At 30.0% G+C, this 14,891-nt stretch overlaps 2 protein-coding genes across 3 annotated transcripts in view; one reads left to right on the forward strand and one right to left on the reverse strand.

The window, feature by feature from the left end:
* The window catches only part of LOC106466436 (guanine nucleotide-binding protein G(o) subunit alpha-like), a 33,357-nt gene that overhangs the window by 10,068 nt on the left and 8,398 nt on the right, over window positions 1-14,891 (forward strand). The window contains exons 4-9 of the mRNA XM_013926719.2: window positions 1,097-1,189; window positions 6,718-6,878; window positions 9,424-9,552; window positions 11,625-11,754; window positions 12,727-12,798; window positions 13,346-13,433. Of these exons, the coding sequence (XP_013782173.1) occupies window positions 1,097-1,189; window positions 6,718-6,878; window positions 9,424-9,552; window positions 11,625-11,754; window positions 12,727-12,798; window positions 13,346-13,433 (673 nt within the window). The remainder of the gene's footprint in view (window positions 1-1,096; window positions 1,190-6,717; window positions 6,879-9,423; window positions 9,553-11,624; window positions 11,755-12,726; window positions 12,799-13,345; window positions 13,434-14,891) is intronic.
* LOC106466439 (uncharacterized protein C16orf52 homolog A-like) overlaps window positions 11,739-14,891 on the reverse strand; it is a 36,494-nt gene continuing 33,341 nt past the window's right edge. Inside the window, exon 4 of one of the 2 annotated variants that reach the window (XM_022394440.1) lies at window positions 11,739-11,816. The gene's annotated coding sequence lies outside the window, so the exon portion shown is untranslated. Of the gene's footprint in view, window positions 11,817-13,656; window positions 13,762-14,891 lie in introns of those variants that run through there. The other variant, XM_022394441.1, reaches the window with a different exon arrangement.

Consider the following 14,891-nt stretch of genomic DNA (forward strand, 5'->3'; position numbering starts at 1 on the left):
AACAACCGGTTCGTGGTGGTCATTAAATTCTAAGAACAGGTTCGCACGAACCGGTGCGAACCGGCTGAATCCCACCACTGCCCTAGTAGTTTTCTAAGTCTTTCTAACATACCGAGCATCATTTCTTAAGACTTAAAAAAAATGAGATATTTTGTGTTTGAAAGCATTGTAATGTTTACTGATAAACTGCCAAATTTCGTAAACATTCAGTTACTAATTTAAAAGTTGTAGCATAAAAACTATAACAAGCACAAAATGGTTACGAGCTCGGGTTGAAAGAGATAATGAGGAACACCATTGAGATTGATACATCTGATTTCTCAGAGAAAGTAGTTGTTGCCCATTTAAAAGTCTATAAAACTGGCAAAAGCTTCTCAGTTATCTGTCAAATGATAGTTATAAGGCATTGCTTAGTGAGTGTTATTACTCTGTGTTCTTCAGTACATTATTTAATTAAATAGAAAGTATTTAGTGTATTAGTACTATTAGTATAAAGAAGTAGGCTTAAGTTTCATTGACAGCATACAACTAGCATGGGGGGATTCTGTCACTGGTGATTCAAGAACTAAGGTTGTTTTAGGTACTACATTTATGAAGAAAAATAGACTTCTCGAAAGTACTTCCTTGTTACATTACAGCCTCTCCATCCTTTATTATTATTTTTACCCATCTTCTACATTGAGGGTTTTAATACTAGAATATATTAAAGTAAGATGAAGCAAAGTTAAGTTGTATGGAAGACTTTCTGTGGCTGTAATCACAAGTTTTTGAATATATATATATATATATTTCAAAGGTAATAGGTAAAAGCTTGAAAAACAATTTCATGTGCATATATGAGTGTGATTATGGAACATTTTCAGTTTGCTATGACCATTTGGAAGTCAATCTGCAAATACAATTTAAAAGGTGAATCCTTGTTGAAAACAAATGTTCTATTTATTATATTACTTGCATTTCATTGTAGTTAAAGGACAACATCTTTTATAGACTTACCAGTAGCTTTCATTTCTGCTTATGGTAGAAAGAGCTTAGAATCTTGTATATACTAATCTATAGTTATAGCTCATATGCATTTGTTTCTTTTTTTTTTCAGCCTACTGTTTTAGACAACCTCCTAAGTTCAATGAAGTATGTGTTAACTGGAATGGGAATTTTGCGAATTAACTTAGAAACTGTGAAAAACAGAGTAAGTATATTTTTATAAGCTTGTTACAAACATTTTACAAAAATGCTAGATAGAAAGTAAAATAAAAAATTATAGCTAAGAGTAAGAAAAAGTATGGATTTTGTATTATATGGTAATATTTTTAGGTGGTATATCTTAAACACCTTATCAGTTAGAGACACAGTGAGCTTCTGCCTCATCTTTCATAGCTCTGTTTGCTGAAGCTTGAAACTTATCATGGGGTGAACGAGTTTAAATTTATATTTAAGGTTGATTGTCTTCAGCAAATTTAGACTATTTTGCAATTGCTAAGATAATTACTTATTACAGTTTTTAGCACTGTCAACAATATCCAGAATGTTGTTTGAGTAACAGGCACAATCACTTAGTTTTCTTATCTTTGTAAAATGGTTTTTGAGAGAATGTTTAAACTGACAGTTTCTAAAACTTAAAAAATGTTTTCTTCATGAACTTAAATTGATTCAGAAAATGTGAAATTATTTTAAGATAAAACTTGTATAATCTTGGAAACTAACACTTAATTGAACAGTGAACAGCATTCACTCCTTAGCATCAGTAATGATCATATGTTATTATAGAGATTTTGAGAGTAGTTATTCACTGGCATTAGACTATAACTTCTTGATTTTTTTTCCACCAGTTTTTGCTAAAATATAGATGGGACAATAAGTACTACTCTTTTTAAGGTTTGACCAAAATTCATGAAGTAATTTTTAAAGGAAGAAGATGATTTAATAGAATAGAAGAGAACTAGATTAGAAATTTTTTTATCAGTGTAATTAAATAACAATGATGCAGTGTTATTATAAATGTTGAAAATGTAATAAAAATGAATAGGCCTTAAGACAATATATAAAGATAATATATAATACATTAAGAAAACAAAAAGGCATTTTTTAACAACCAATCTGCTTGTCAAAGAGGCTGAATTCAGGAACTAGAGTGGGCTACAGAGTGGTGTCAAAGAGTCCAATGTTCAAATTAGAACAAAAAAAAGTGTTCTCTATAAAAGGCCCAATCTGTTAACATAAAAAAAAAAAGTTTATACAAAAAGTGGCAGAGGCTAAATGATTGGCCAGGCTGTGTTCCTCTTGTAGTAGAAGGATTCGTGTTCAGTTAGGTACCACATTTAGCCACCTTACAGTAGCATGTAAGCTTTGTTGATCATTCCTGGCCATCTCTATCAACAGAACTCATGAAAACTGGAGAGAAAATAGCTTTATAGAGCTAAGGAATCAGATACTGTATTGTGCAACATGTGCAGCCACTACTGTTTTTTTGTGGGGGATTTTGAATGGATATGGGTTTTACTCTCTCATAGCCTGGACTCTTGTGCAAGTTTGGCTATGGTGTTGGGCAATTCAGATTCCAGATATCTCAAGGGGTTGAAATCTCTATTTAGAATTATAAAAAAAAAAATTATCAGAAAGCTTTATTTGTCTCCCTGACTTGCAGACTTGTTAAAAATACATATTTACAAATAATCAAAAATAGTAAATAATAGAAATTTCCATGTATTAGGATAGTATCAGGTGATGTGTCTATGCAGCTTTTTGACACTGGTGACAATCTGCTGGTATGATATTTTCCAGTTAATCTCTAGTACAGAAATGTGAAGAAGAGGGCAGTACTTGAGTTTAAAAAATATCAGATGTTTTAATAAGGATATAATTTATATACTTTTTTGTATGCGTTGTATAAGAGTATACTTTGAAAATTGTACTTAAAAAATAACCAATTTCTATGAAATTTGTTCAAATTTTAATTCAAAATGTGATTCTAAACTAGCTTCTATCTTAGGCTCGGTAATTACTACAAAAATCTCTTCTTAGCCTTTTATTTATTTTAAGTATGCTAGAACTAAATAGTATGCTATTCAATCTTTTTCTGAAGTTTAATTTTTTTCACATGATGAACAGAATCAAAATCATATTGAATTTTCTTGCCATAGTTAACCTAAGGAAACACAAACTTTTGACAATTTTTTAGGAAGTTTAAACATTATCTATTCTAAATTGGATGTAAAACATTAGTATTAAGCTTAACAAACCTTATATAAGTCTTTTTTGGCTGGGAAAAATAAAGGAATGCTTTGATTTATTTCAGAACTTTAAATTGTTAAGAATATGCCAACATAATTAAAATGTTAGCTTGATAGTTGTTTTCTTATAAGTAGCATTTTACAAACTTAAATTATGAGACACAAATTATTTACACAAGCACCTATCATTTGAGTCAACCATTATTTATTAATTTGTTTGCTTTTTTTTAAGCTAAACTTAGTTTACTATTGTGGAAGATAGGCTTAACACAGATATAGAAATACAGGTTTTCAATGTTGAAGTTTTCTTTAAGGTCTTAGTGTTTTAAATTAACTGTAGTTAATTCTGAATATGTTAAAAGAGATTTGTGTAATCAGAAATATGTTGTCACAGACTAAAAGTAGGCTGTTAGCTCTAATATGACTGACAGAGGATGTTTTGATAATCACTGTAGATACACACGGTAAAGGATAAATAATTTCATAATACATAATCTATAATAATAATAGGGCATGTCTGTGGGTCTGTATGTGTGACCACCATAACTCCACGAGGAACGAACCTAGAAACCTGAAATTTTTCACCCATACTAAGTATCTTTTTAATGAAGCAACCCAGTGAAAAACCACTTAGAAGAAAAGTGGTTCCTTTTATTACAAATAGAAATCACCAACAGACACGCACATGGTGGTCTGTGTATGTGTGACTGCCATAGCCTCAAGAGGAAAGAACCTAGAAACCTAACATTTTGCACCCATATTAAGTGGACCCTGAGGGTTTGCACCTGGTATTATTACTTATCTAAGTGTGTGTGCACATCTTTTTATGCAAAAAAAAACACAGAGAAAAGAAATGTGCATGTGTGTGAGTGCATTTGCATCTTTTTAATGAGGAAAGCTAGCAAAAAACCGCCCAGAAAAGAAGTGGGTTTTTATATTACAAATAGAAATCATAGACAGACAGACATGCACGTGTGTGCATCTGCACATGCATGTCTGTGTATGTGTGACCACCATAGCTCTAAGATGAAAGAATCTAGAAACCCTAAATTTTGCACCCATACTGAGTGGACCCTGAGGGTGTGCAACTGGGTATTATTATTTATCCATGTGTGTGCATGTATGTACGTGCAAATTTTTTTATGAGGCAAGCTAATGAAAAAACCACATAGAAAAGAAGTGGTTCCTTATGTAACAACTACTAATATATAGAAAAGCCAGTGCATTTTGGTAATAATGTATTCTAACATTGGCTTTTATGTCATGTTGCTTAGCAAAAAAGTATATAGGTTATACTTTTATGCTAAAATGGGTTCAGAATACAAACTATCAACCTAATAACCGATTGCACTCAACTTTTTAATGAGGCAAACTAATGAAAAACCATGTAGAAAAGAAGTGGTTCCTTGTATAACAACTACTAATATATAGAAAGGCCAGTGCATTTTGGTAACAATGCATTCTAAAAATGGCTTTTATGTCATGTTGCTTAGCAACAAGAGTATAACCTAATACTGTTGTTAGTCTATGTAGTGAAAGCATAAAATGAAATGTATAAAATACAAAAGTGGAAAAATATTTGTTGATTTCTTAATTTATAGTCTGTTGATTAAAGAGGTTTGTTTTATATTAAGAACATTGGTGTTATCACAGAAAATACCTTAATTCCAAAATGATTTTAGTTTAAAGTTGCACAGGGGCAATCACTCAAGGTTGTTGGTCTCAACCTGCAAAGCCCGTGCTTTTCTCATGGCCAGCTTTATGTTGGGTGATCCAGGGTTGGTGCAGTAAGAACCTTTTCATTTTGACAGCAGATGGGAAAACAGCCAATATGTCAACCTAATAACCCAAGCAAAGCTGAGTACTTTTGCTAGTAGTACAATAAAACAGTCATGATTGTGTGGTATATACACTGATGGTAATGTATCGATACCTTTATTATTATAATATTTAAAGGTATTAATTTTTGATGGTAAAATATAAAATGAATTATGTTTCATATAATTCTACCACAAGCTCAAATTCTATTAATACTGTACTATATGATTTACTAATGTGTTTATCTATAATAGTAAAAGATCCTGTGCCAAAGTTTCAAGAGGAAAGAACCTAGAGACCTGAAACTTTATATGCATACTAAGGAAAGTCTGAGAGCATGCACCTGGGTATTATTTTTTAGGTTTGACCCAAAAAACTTTTGACCAATTTGTTTTGTCCTATAGCCCTTAACCCACATAATTCTGCTTCCTGAATATATATCGAAAAGTATCATATTTTTTTCTAATTCTCACTTACTGAATGAACAATATGTGGTGGTTTTTTCTGCCAAATACTCTTTTTCAACACAATTATGGGAAGAAAAATACAAATCTGAGGATAAATAAAAGTTGAATTGAACTTAGTTTGGGAAATAGGAAGAAAAATTTGAATCGGAGGATATTGGAGAATGAAAAGAATTCAAATAAAAACAGAAAGGAAAAAAATTAATCTGAGATACTGAATTAAAACTATTTGCCTTTAAAAAGGCATTGAATTAAATTAAGTTTGGGAAATGGCAACAGACAAATCAGTTAAATAATTGGCACATTGGGGTAGCTACAGAAGTAATTAAGATAATTATGCTAGTAGTAAATATTAAGCAAGACACAAGTTTATAGCTACAAAAACAATTAACTTTTGTTTTATGCTTACATGTTGTATTTTACATCTATATATTTATATAAATATTTACTACTTTTAAGATCTGTGTGTGTTCTGGTTTTAGCCAGTGCGTGTCAAAATCAGTGATCAGTAGTTCAAAATTTGGGAGACAGAAGCAGATATGCTCAGTAGCTTTGCCATAAATAAAAAAGAATATATGTATAGAAATACCAGTCCGATAAGCAGAATCTCATCAAAATCTTTAAAGATTCATAAGTTTTCCTCTTTAAGCATGATAAGATATCTAATATAAAGAAAGATTTGCTCACCTAAGGATAATATATAAAAAACAAAAACTTCATTATTAAATGAACAAGTTTATTTTTCAAACAAGATTAGGAGAGATGGGGAAATTTGTAGGGAAACAGTAAATAAGGGAATACTTATGACAAACAATCTTTCAAACAGGACATATTGTTTGGTTCATTGTCTTTAATTATACAGAAGATCTGTCTTTAATTATGCAAATATTTTGTTATGAAATTAGTTAATTACAGTATTTACCAAGACAAAAATTATAAAAGTAAGAAATTTCAAAGAATGCATATGATATAAAAAGTAACAAATGAAACAAAAATAAAAATTTAAAATAATTTGATGTCATAGCTTTTGCTTTGCATCACCATCTTCAGAGCAGCAAGTTTTCTCATCTCAAAACGTTTTAAACAACAGTGACAAACAACTGACATAAAATTAGGACAGTGACAGTTCAGTGCCTATTAAAAAATATTTTGCAAAGTGAGATATAGTTTTATGAATAAATTTTCTGTGTTATCATCTTTCTCAGCACCATGCTCAGACCATCTTATCCTGCCAGTGTTGTTTTGATGAGCACTTCATCATGCTTCCCTTCATAAGCAATTCGTTGAAGAACTTATGGAATGATAAGGGTGTAAGGCTGGCTGTGGCAAGAGGATATGAATATGAACTTAATGATTCTGCAATATAGTAAGTGAGCTTTTTATTATGTCAAACATTACATTTTCCAACTGTTATACATATTGTTTTGTTTTTTTTTAATGTGGTGATTAAAATAATATATTTGAGCCAAAGCAACTAAAGTGAGTTTAAAAACCTTCTTAACATGGAAATTAGTACCTCAACTCTTTAACCCTTTTATTACAGACTGGGTTGAATTGTAAACAATTACAAGGCTTTCATATACAAAATATTGGGTTTTTCAATTAAGTATTAAGATTTTTGTAATTAAAGAATTTCTTCTAAAATTTTGTCTTTCAGAATGTTGATTATCCAACATGCAAAGTAATTTTGATTTTAAGATTAAAAATACTTTTATGCATTTGAACATTTTCAAATGTCACATGGGAAATCTTTATAACCTCCAGATAATTATATTTTTTTTAAAGAAAAAAGATTTATATTTTATCTGTTGTTTTCACCACTGTATCTCTGTCTGGGTTCATTTGATTTGACTGAATTCGTAACCTCTATATAAAAATTAGGAAATAAATATGAAACAAAATATTTTTTTTTAGGTTTTATGTATACATTTTGACATAACCCAAAATCAAGCTTAGTAACAGCTGTATTTTGGTCTAACAAAAATGATATTTCAAGCTTACTAAAGACTTACCTTATCAGCTTGGAATCTTGTATCAAAAGAATGAGATTGGCAGCCTACTACTTTAAAATGGCTGAGAAAGCCACTAGATGGACACTCTGAGTTTTTGATTGGTTATTCACTTGTTATTGACATTTGTAAGTGTACATAAGGAAGTGTTTTCAAAAATGGAAAGAAGTGGGTGGGGCCATTGTGTTTGTTTCAGTAAATGTAGTAATATCTCAGCAAATAGGAGGTTCTTATTTTAGGTTCTAGCTTTTCAATATCGGTAATTTGAGTTCCTAATTGATAAAAAACTATAGACTTTGTATTTGGACATCAAAAACATCTAATTTGAATAAATGCTGCATTCAGTGTATCACGTGACACAAAAAAATTGATATTTAGGATTTTTTTAATTTCTACTTTTAAATCAAGAAATTAACTAATGGATCATACTAAAATTTGAATTATAATCTACAATTTGATGCGAGACTTATTGACAGATATTCATAAGATAAAATTTTGAATGTGAGTCTACAAACGCAATGACATGGCCTTTGACCTGTGACCATAGGAAGACCCATAGAGATAGGGTTAATGCCATTTGAGTTTCAAAACCTGAAAGATGTGATGGTCTTTGACACAGTTCAGAAATATTACACAGCATACAAAGAAGTTTAAAATGGAGTTAAAATTAATTATTAGTTAAGGTACATTAACTTCTTAATTTTCAATAGAATATTTCTTGGAGAAAAAAATCCTTCAAGTCTTGTAGTTAGTGAAGTGATTTTTCAAAAAGAAATATATTTATTTTAAAACTAGTGCCAGTTTCCTTACTTACATTTATGTTTTGTAGTCTATAGTATTAACACCTCTCAGATGTTAAAATTGAGGTTTTTCAGTATTCTTTCTTACTTGGCATGTGTGGTTTATTGTTTATGTATTCAGATGTCTTAAAAATCTGTTATGGAGTTCAGACCTGTTTTACATTAATGGCTGCAAACAGCTTTGTTCTACATAATGTACACCACTCTGCTTTTAAAATATGAAACAGAGTGACAACAGAAGGTTGTTTTATATTTCATATGATAAGAAACTTTTTTTATTTTCTGGCTCATAAAAACTATATTGATTTCAGTAACAATATTTTTTACAGATTTATAAAAAAAACTATCTGTTAGTGTTTTAGAAAATATCAAGATGTTACTCAATTAAGGGTGTTTGGCGAGAGATAGATTGAAATTGAAAAAAAAAGAGTGAGTAGTGATGTATTGGAGTTTGAACTTTAAAGTTTCACCGAGGTAAGATTAAGGATTTTTTTTGGCTGGGTTTTAGTCATGAAGTTTCCTTGAATGAATATCGCATGCAGAGCATCTGCAAGTTTTTTTTTTTCTTTTTAAATGCAAACACATTCATACATTATATGCAGTGTTTAAACTGTGACAGCTTCTGACTATATAGTACATAAATTAGTACAGTATTGTGTGTAAACTTGAGGACTTGCTTTTCTCACAAACATTAAATTTACACGGAGTTTAATAACTTGTTGGTTGCATACAGATTTAGTTTTCAGCATCTGGATAGTATTAAATTATCAGTAAGCTGAAATACTTTGTAGCATCACTTATGTAGCTTATTGTAAGCATTCTCAACATCTCCAGTTTCTGTACACATCAACAACTGGGGAATTAAAAAGTTTTATGCCAGCAAGATTTTGTCCTACTCATCTGGAGATAACTTTAAAGAAACTTAAAATGCTGTAACAGAATATACACTTTGTTTAAGTACCTTTTTATTTATAAGTGTTATGGAAATAATACTCCTAATTTTTTTATCAGTTATGTGTTTTTTTATTTAATTCTTTTTATATTTCACTTTTTAGTTTTTGTTTCATTCAGTTCTTATTTTTTTATATTTTGTTTGTTTCAGTCTTTTTGAAAACATTGACAGGATATGTTCAGAAAAATACATGCCAACAGCTACAGATGTCTTGAGAGCAAGGGTCAGAACCAATGGAATCATTGAAACCCATTTCAAAATCAGTGATATGGTGTTCAGGTCAGGATCTGGCAACTAAACATAACACTAATGATATTTTTTACTTAATCATCAAAACTCCATTCTATAGTGAAGTTAATCACATTTTATAAGAATGATGATCCAGGTTCAGTGCTGCCTTTAGAAGTACTTCCTCCATCCTTGATTATGTCCAATCTGATGCCCATGATTTTGCACCAGTGCCAGACATCTCAGTTTCTATTGTAACAAACATCTGCAAAAAAGGGCAAGATCATTCTTAGACCACACATCTTAAACACAGATCTTGCTCTGAATTTAGATGTCTGTTTGCAAGACCTCATTTAAGCATTTCAAAGGTACAAAGTATATTGGAGTTTCATCATAGGACTTGGAAGTGTTGTGATTGAATTGCTGGAATTCTAGTTTCTTTGTCCATCTTTCTCATGAAAATAGTTTTTAATTTTGAGATGGCTGGAAGATTATAAACTGTTGGCTTGTGAACCTCCAGCAACTTCGAAATGATTTAATTATTTCACTAATAGTACCAGAAGATATAATCAGTTTCATTTGAGTGGCATGACTCTATTTTCTCTCCATAACCTTCACTTTGCAGATGAAGGAATTGCTCTAGATTGGCTTATGATGTGGTTTTGAGTCTTTTACTATTCGAAATTGTCTGCAATACAATGTTTATTTTTCAGTGAAGAACATTGGAGGTTCCCTTTATGCCATTTAACAATCTTGCTATAGGGAATATCCTTTGAGGGTAACAGTTACTACAGCTATAAGTCTTTCCATAAATATACATGTCCCACATGTGTGACTCAACACTATATTAGTATATTCAGATTATTGATATAAAGTGTGCTTTAGTGCTCTTCATATTAAATATAAAGAATATTTTGGAGGTTTGTGACCAACACAGATATTTTATGTGGATATGCAGCTTGAGTTTCATTATGTAGCCTAAATAATAAAATGAATTTCATTTAGGTATCATAATAACGTAAAAAAAGTAATAAATAGTTATTGTTACATTAATATTTTTCTTATAAAATTTTTTAAGATCAAAGTTCACTATTAAACTAACATGTATTCAAGACTTACAAAGTAGGCTTTTCAAATAATTGGTATTAGTGCAGGTTTTGCCAGTATGTAACTATGTAGTCTTTAAGGTTATGCAGTGTTTGGGCAGATAGAAATATTTGTTCAGTTTGTGTGTGTGGTATAATACAGTATAATATTTAAGGCTATGCAGTCAATGAGAGAGAGAGAGACAACTTTTAGACCAATATGTGCCCAGAATGCAATAGTGTAATATTAAAGGGTGTACAATCTTTTTGCAGACATTACTCTTAGTGTAGGTTGTTCCCATGATGCACAAGTTGTAACCCATCATACTAAACAGTCTTTGTGCAGACATTGTTGTTAGACCAACATGTGTAGTATTAAAAAATAGGCTGGCTGTAAGTAGGCTATGCTGCCAGGTTTCTTTATCTAAAATGATGATGTTTTAAAGGCTGTCCCCGTTTTTGAGCATACACCACTGTCAAGGATAATGTTAACTGAAGGGAAAATCATTTATATGTTTACTTACAACTAAGATTTTTATACAAAAATTATGACAATATTCCATTTTAAGAGTTAGTTATTGAGTAGAGGATAAAGTCATAATATTTGTAGAAACACTGTCTATACTCAAAAATGTGAGGAAAATGCTTTCAAAAGTCATTAAAGAATTTAGGAATTGTAGTATGTCAGCAAAATGAAATACTTAAAGTTATTCCTGAAGAAGTTCTGAGCACCTAGTTAGCCTTGAACTTGTATTATAGATTCATAAAAAAAAAACTAATGTTATTATTGGCATAAGTCTTTATTTCTATTTTGTCATATAATAAAGAACTGGGCAGAATATTTGAAAAGCATAAAATGTTAAATTTCATAGTTTCTTATTCATCATAATTCAGTTAAAATTACCATTGCTTCTCAGCACTGATTGATTAGAATTCTTTCATAAATATATGGATGAATAGTTTTATTTGTTATTGTAATGTGATAAGAATTACTCTCTACAAATATAGTGATCAAAAAAATTATTTAATTCTTCTTAGAATGTTTGATGTTGGTGGACAGCGCTCAGAAAGGAGGAAGTGGATCCAGTGCTTTGACGATGTTCGAGCTCTCCTATTTGTAGTTGCTCTCAGTGGTTACGATATGATGTTGCAGGAAGATCCAAATGTTGTAAGTGTTCATCTGAGTATTTATATTAGACTGATACTGTGGTAGTATATAGTTAGTAGTGTCTAGAAAATTAAATAGGAAAAAAATATATATATATATGTATATAATACTGAAGGTTGAAAATATCAATATTTATAATTTAGGATTATTGGCATCGTCCTAAAGCCATCATGAACCAAAATTAGAGCTAGTTTTTTTGACTGACCAAACTTGAAAGCAATACTGGTATTTTATTTTAAAATGTGATTAATAAATCTAATAATTGTATTAAAAATGTTTATTTTTGTTACAAAAAAATTACTAAAGTTTTTTCTTTTATTTATAAATCAGAGGTATACAAAATGTTAACATTGACAACTTTGAGGCCTTTTAATAGTTTTCTTATTACACATCACTTTTCTCCACATAACTGTTGGTAAAAGAAATTCATACAACAGAGAGAGCAAGCTCATATGCCATTTATATATTTCATTATTTGAATAGAGATTAAAATTAATTTTTATTTAGAACATTATTAGGGTTAATATTTTGGTAGTTATGTCTAAATTATCACTTTGTTTACAGGTAAGACCATTTAAAGTTTAATAAGTTGTTGTAGTGGCTTGTCGGTGATTTCTTAACCTGAATGTGGAAAATTTTTTCCATTCATAATGAAAATAACACTAGTTAGAATAAGTACTAACCAGCGTGTAATTAAGCCATACTCCAAAGTGATTAACTTTACTGAGTGTCCTGCAAAGGAGTATAATTTTTTGGGTAACCTTGGTAAGTATTTGCCTAATTAAAGGTAAGAAAACCGGGCTAGTTATTTTAAAAACTTTTCTGCTTGAGCACCTATTGTTTTGCTGTATGACATAAATAAAAGCTAAAAGCAGCAGGATGTTTAGATAAAGGTGTTTTTTTAAAGAAATGTAATTATATGTACATTTTATGCTAACTCCCTTGAATTTTTTTATTTATGGTGTAATACAGAACCGTCTTTTGGAAAGCATGAACCTTTTCTCTGCTATTTGTAACAACAGGTTTTTCTGTGACACCTCAATGGTAAGTACCTTTACAGTCCAAAAGACCTTAGTGAATTTTGTTTTTTTGTAACTGAAGTTATGTGCACTTGTAAACTACTGCAGAATGAAGAACATATTCATGGAATGTATACTTGCATTGTTACATGATAATGTAATTCCAACTAACATAATAGTGTTTTTTCTTTAATCCTTTGGATATGCTTATACATTATTATCTTCTGCATTAATTCCATGCAAATGTATTATTTGTTATTAAGTATTTGAAGAAATATAATTTTCTTTGTTTCTAATTCTTGTTAAGTAGAAAGCTATTTTTTCTTTTAATTTCTTCAAAATATAGAGATTGACTGAACATTTAATTTCATTTGAATATGGTGTTATTGAGGTATTTAGTTTATTATAAAATGGTATTACCCACCCATAGTTGATCGTTTGTATATATGTGAGTTATTTAGTATTATACAAAAATTTGTAAAAACAGTATCATTACCTATGATTTTTTGTTGTAAATACAGTTTTGTTTGTTTCGGAAATTATGCTTACAGTTGTATTTTCTTTCTCTGCAGATATTATTTCTTAATAAGTTGGACTTATTTAGAGAAAAAATTCTATATTCAGGCCGTCATCTTCGACATTATGTGACTGATTATAAAGGTAATTTTTCTCTCTCTCTCTGTATATGCATATACTTGTAAAATATGTTGAAATTTGACAAAATATATATTTAGTTGTATTTCGCTCAATTCACATTCTTATCTAACCACACAAACTGAATGTTTGCTTTCTCTTAAAAGTTCTTTTAAAACTAAAAATCATTTCCAGCAATGTTTATACTGTGAATACTCACCCACCTTCAGAGGTTTTAATTGGTCATCTCTGTTTTATGCACTTGTTAATAGCAGAATGACTTTATAACACCCCCTCCTTCAAACTTTTGAATTAGTAATCCAAGTTTTTGCACTTGTTAACAGAATTCTGAGAACTGAACAAAATAATGAATTTGTAATTATTTTTAAATGCCAATTTTCAGAGTATTGTTTATGTCCTTTTATTACATTTTCATATATTAAAGAAAATGCATGTGAAATAAGCATGTCTGAACACTTTTTGTTTTTATTTGAGTTTCAAACAGGTTTGCTGTGTAATTTTCTAAAATTGTTCATTTTGATGCTACATCATTATTTGAAAATGATTTAAAAATTTTGCAGTAGAAAATGCTTTTGTTAAATTTTATCAACACATACACACAGAAAGTAAAAGGCATCCGTAAGAGTCACTCTTAGTAGGCCTTACAACTATACATGTAATTGGTTTATTTTTGCGTATTTCTTTTTTTTTTTGTCTCCTTTATATTTATACACAATGGATGGACTTATGTACATTTTTCCCAGCACTATTATTCTACTTGTAGAATGTGTGTGAATTCAACATGGTCTAAAACTAAGGGTTACAAAATTTATATTGGAAAAGTTGTGTACAAAACTTCCTGATAAACACAAATTTTTAACCAATCAGATGACTGTGAGAACAAATTGGCTTGGCTAAGTGCAACCCCACAGATAGATATCCGTTATTCCCAAATTACTTGATTGTGTAAGGTGTGTGTGTGTGTGTGAGTAAAATGTTTGGTGTATAACAAATTACTTTACCTTTTTGAATAAATAATTGTAGAGCTACACTTTAAATCTGTTAATGATACGTAAACTTTCAGTTTAGGTGATTAATTGTACATCTCTATTAAAAAACTTGTGTTAACACCACAAGGAATGACTTAGGTTTTACAAGTCAGAATGTATTGTGAATACCTCAGTGTTTACAATAAAAAGCTGCCTACAGAGAATTCAGTACAGAAGATTTCTACAAACTGAATCTGTTTTAAGTTACAAGATCACTTAAAATTGAGTAAGGAGCCCATTGTTTGTGTATGTTTTACTTCATAGCTGTTCATTTGTTCAGAAGTTAGTTATATACAGTACATCAAAGATTTTATGGAGAGACTGCTATATATATATATATATTTACATACAACTAATACATGTTCAATTTTTTCTTACCTTGAATTGTACACACACACACACACACACATATATATATATATATATATATATATGT

Source organism: Limulus polyphemus, unplaced genomic scaffold, assembly GCF_000517525.1.
Source record: "Limulus polyphemus unplaced genomic scaffold, Limulus_polyphemus-2.1.2 Scaffold2258, whole genome shotgun sequence".
Lineage (NCBI taxonomy): Eukaryota > Metazoa > Arthropoda > Merostomata > Xiphosura > Limulidae > Limulus > Limulus polyphemus.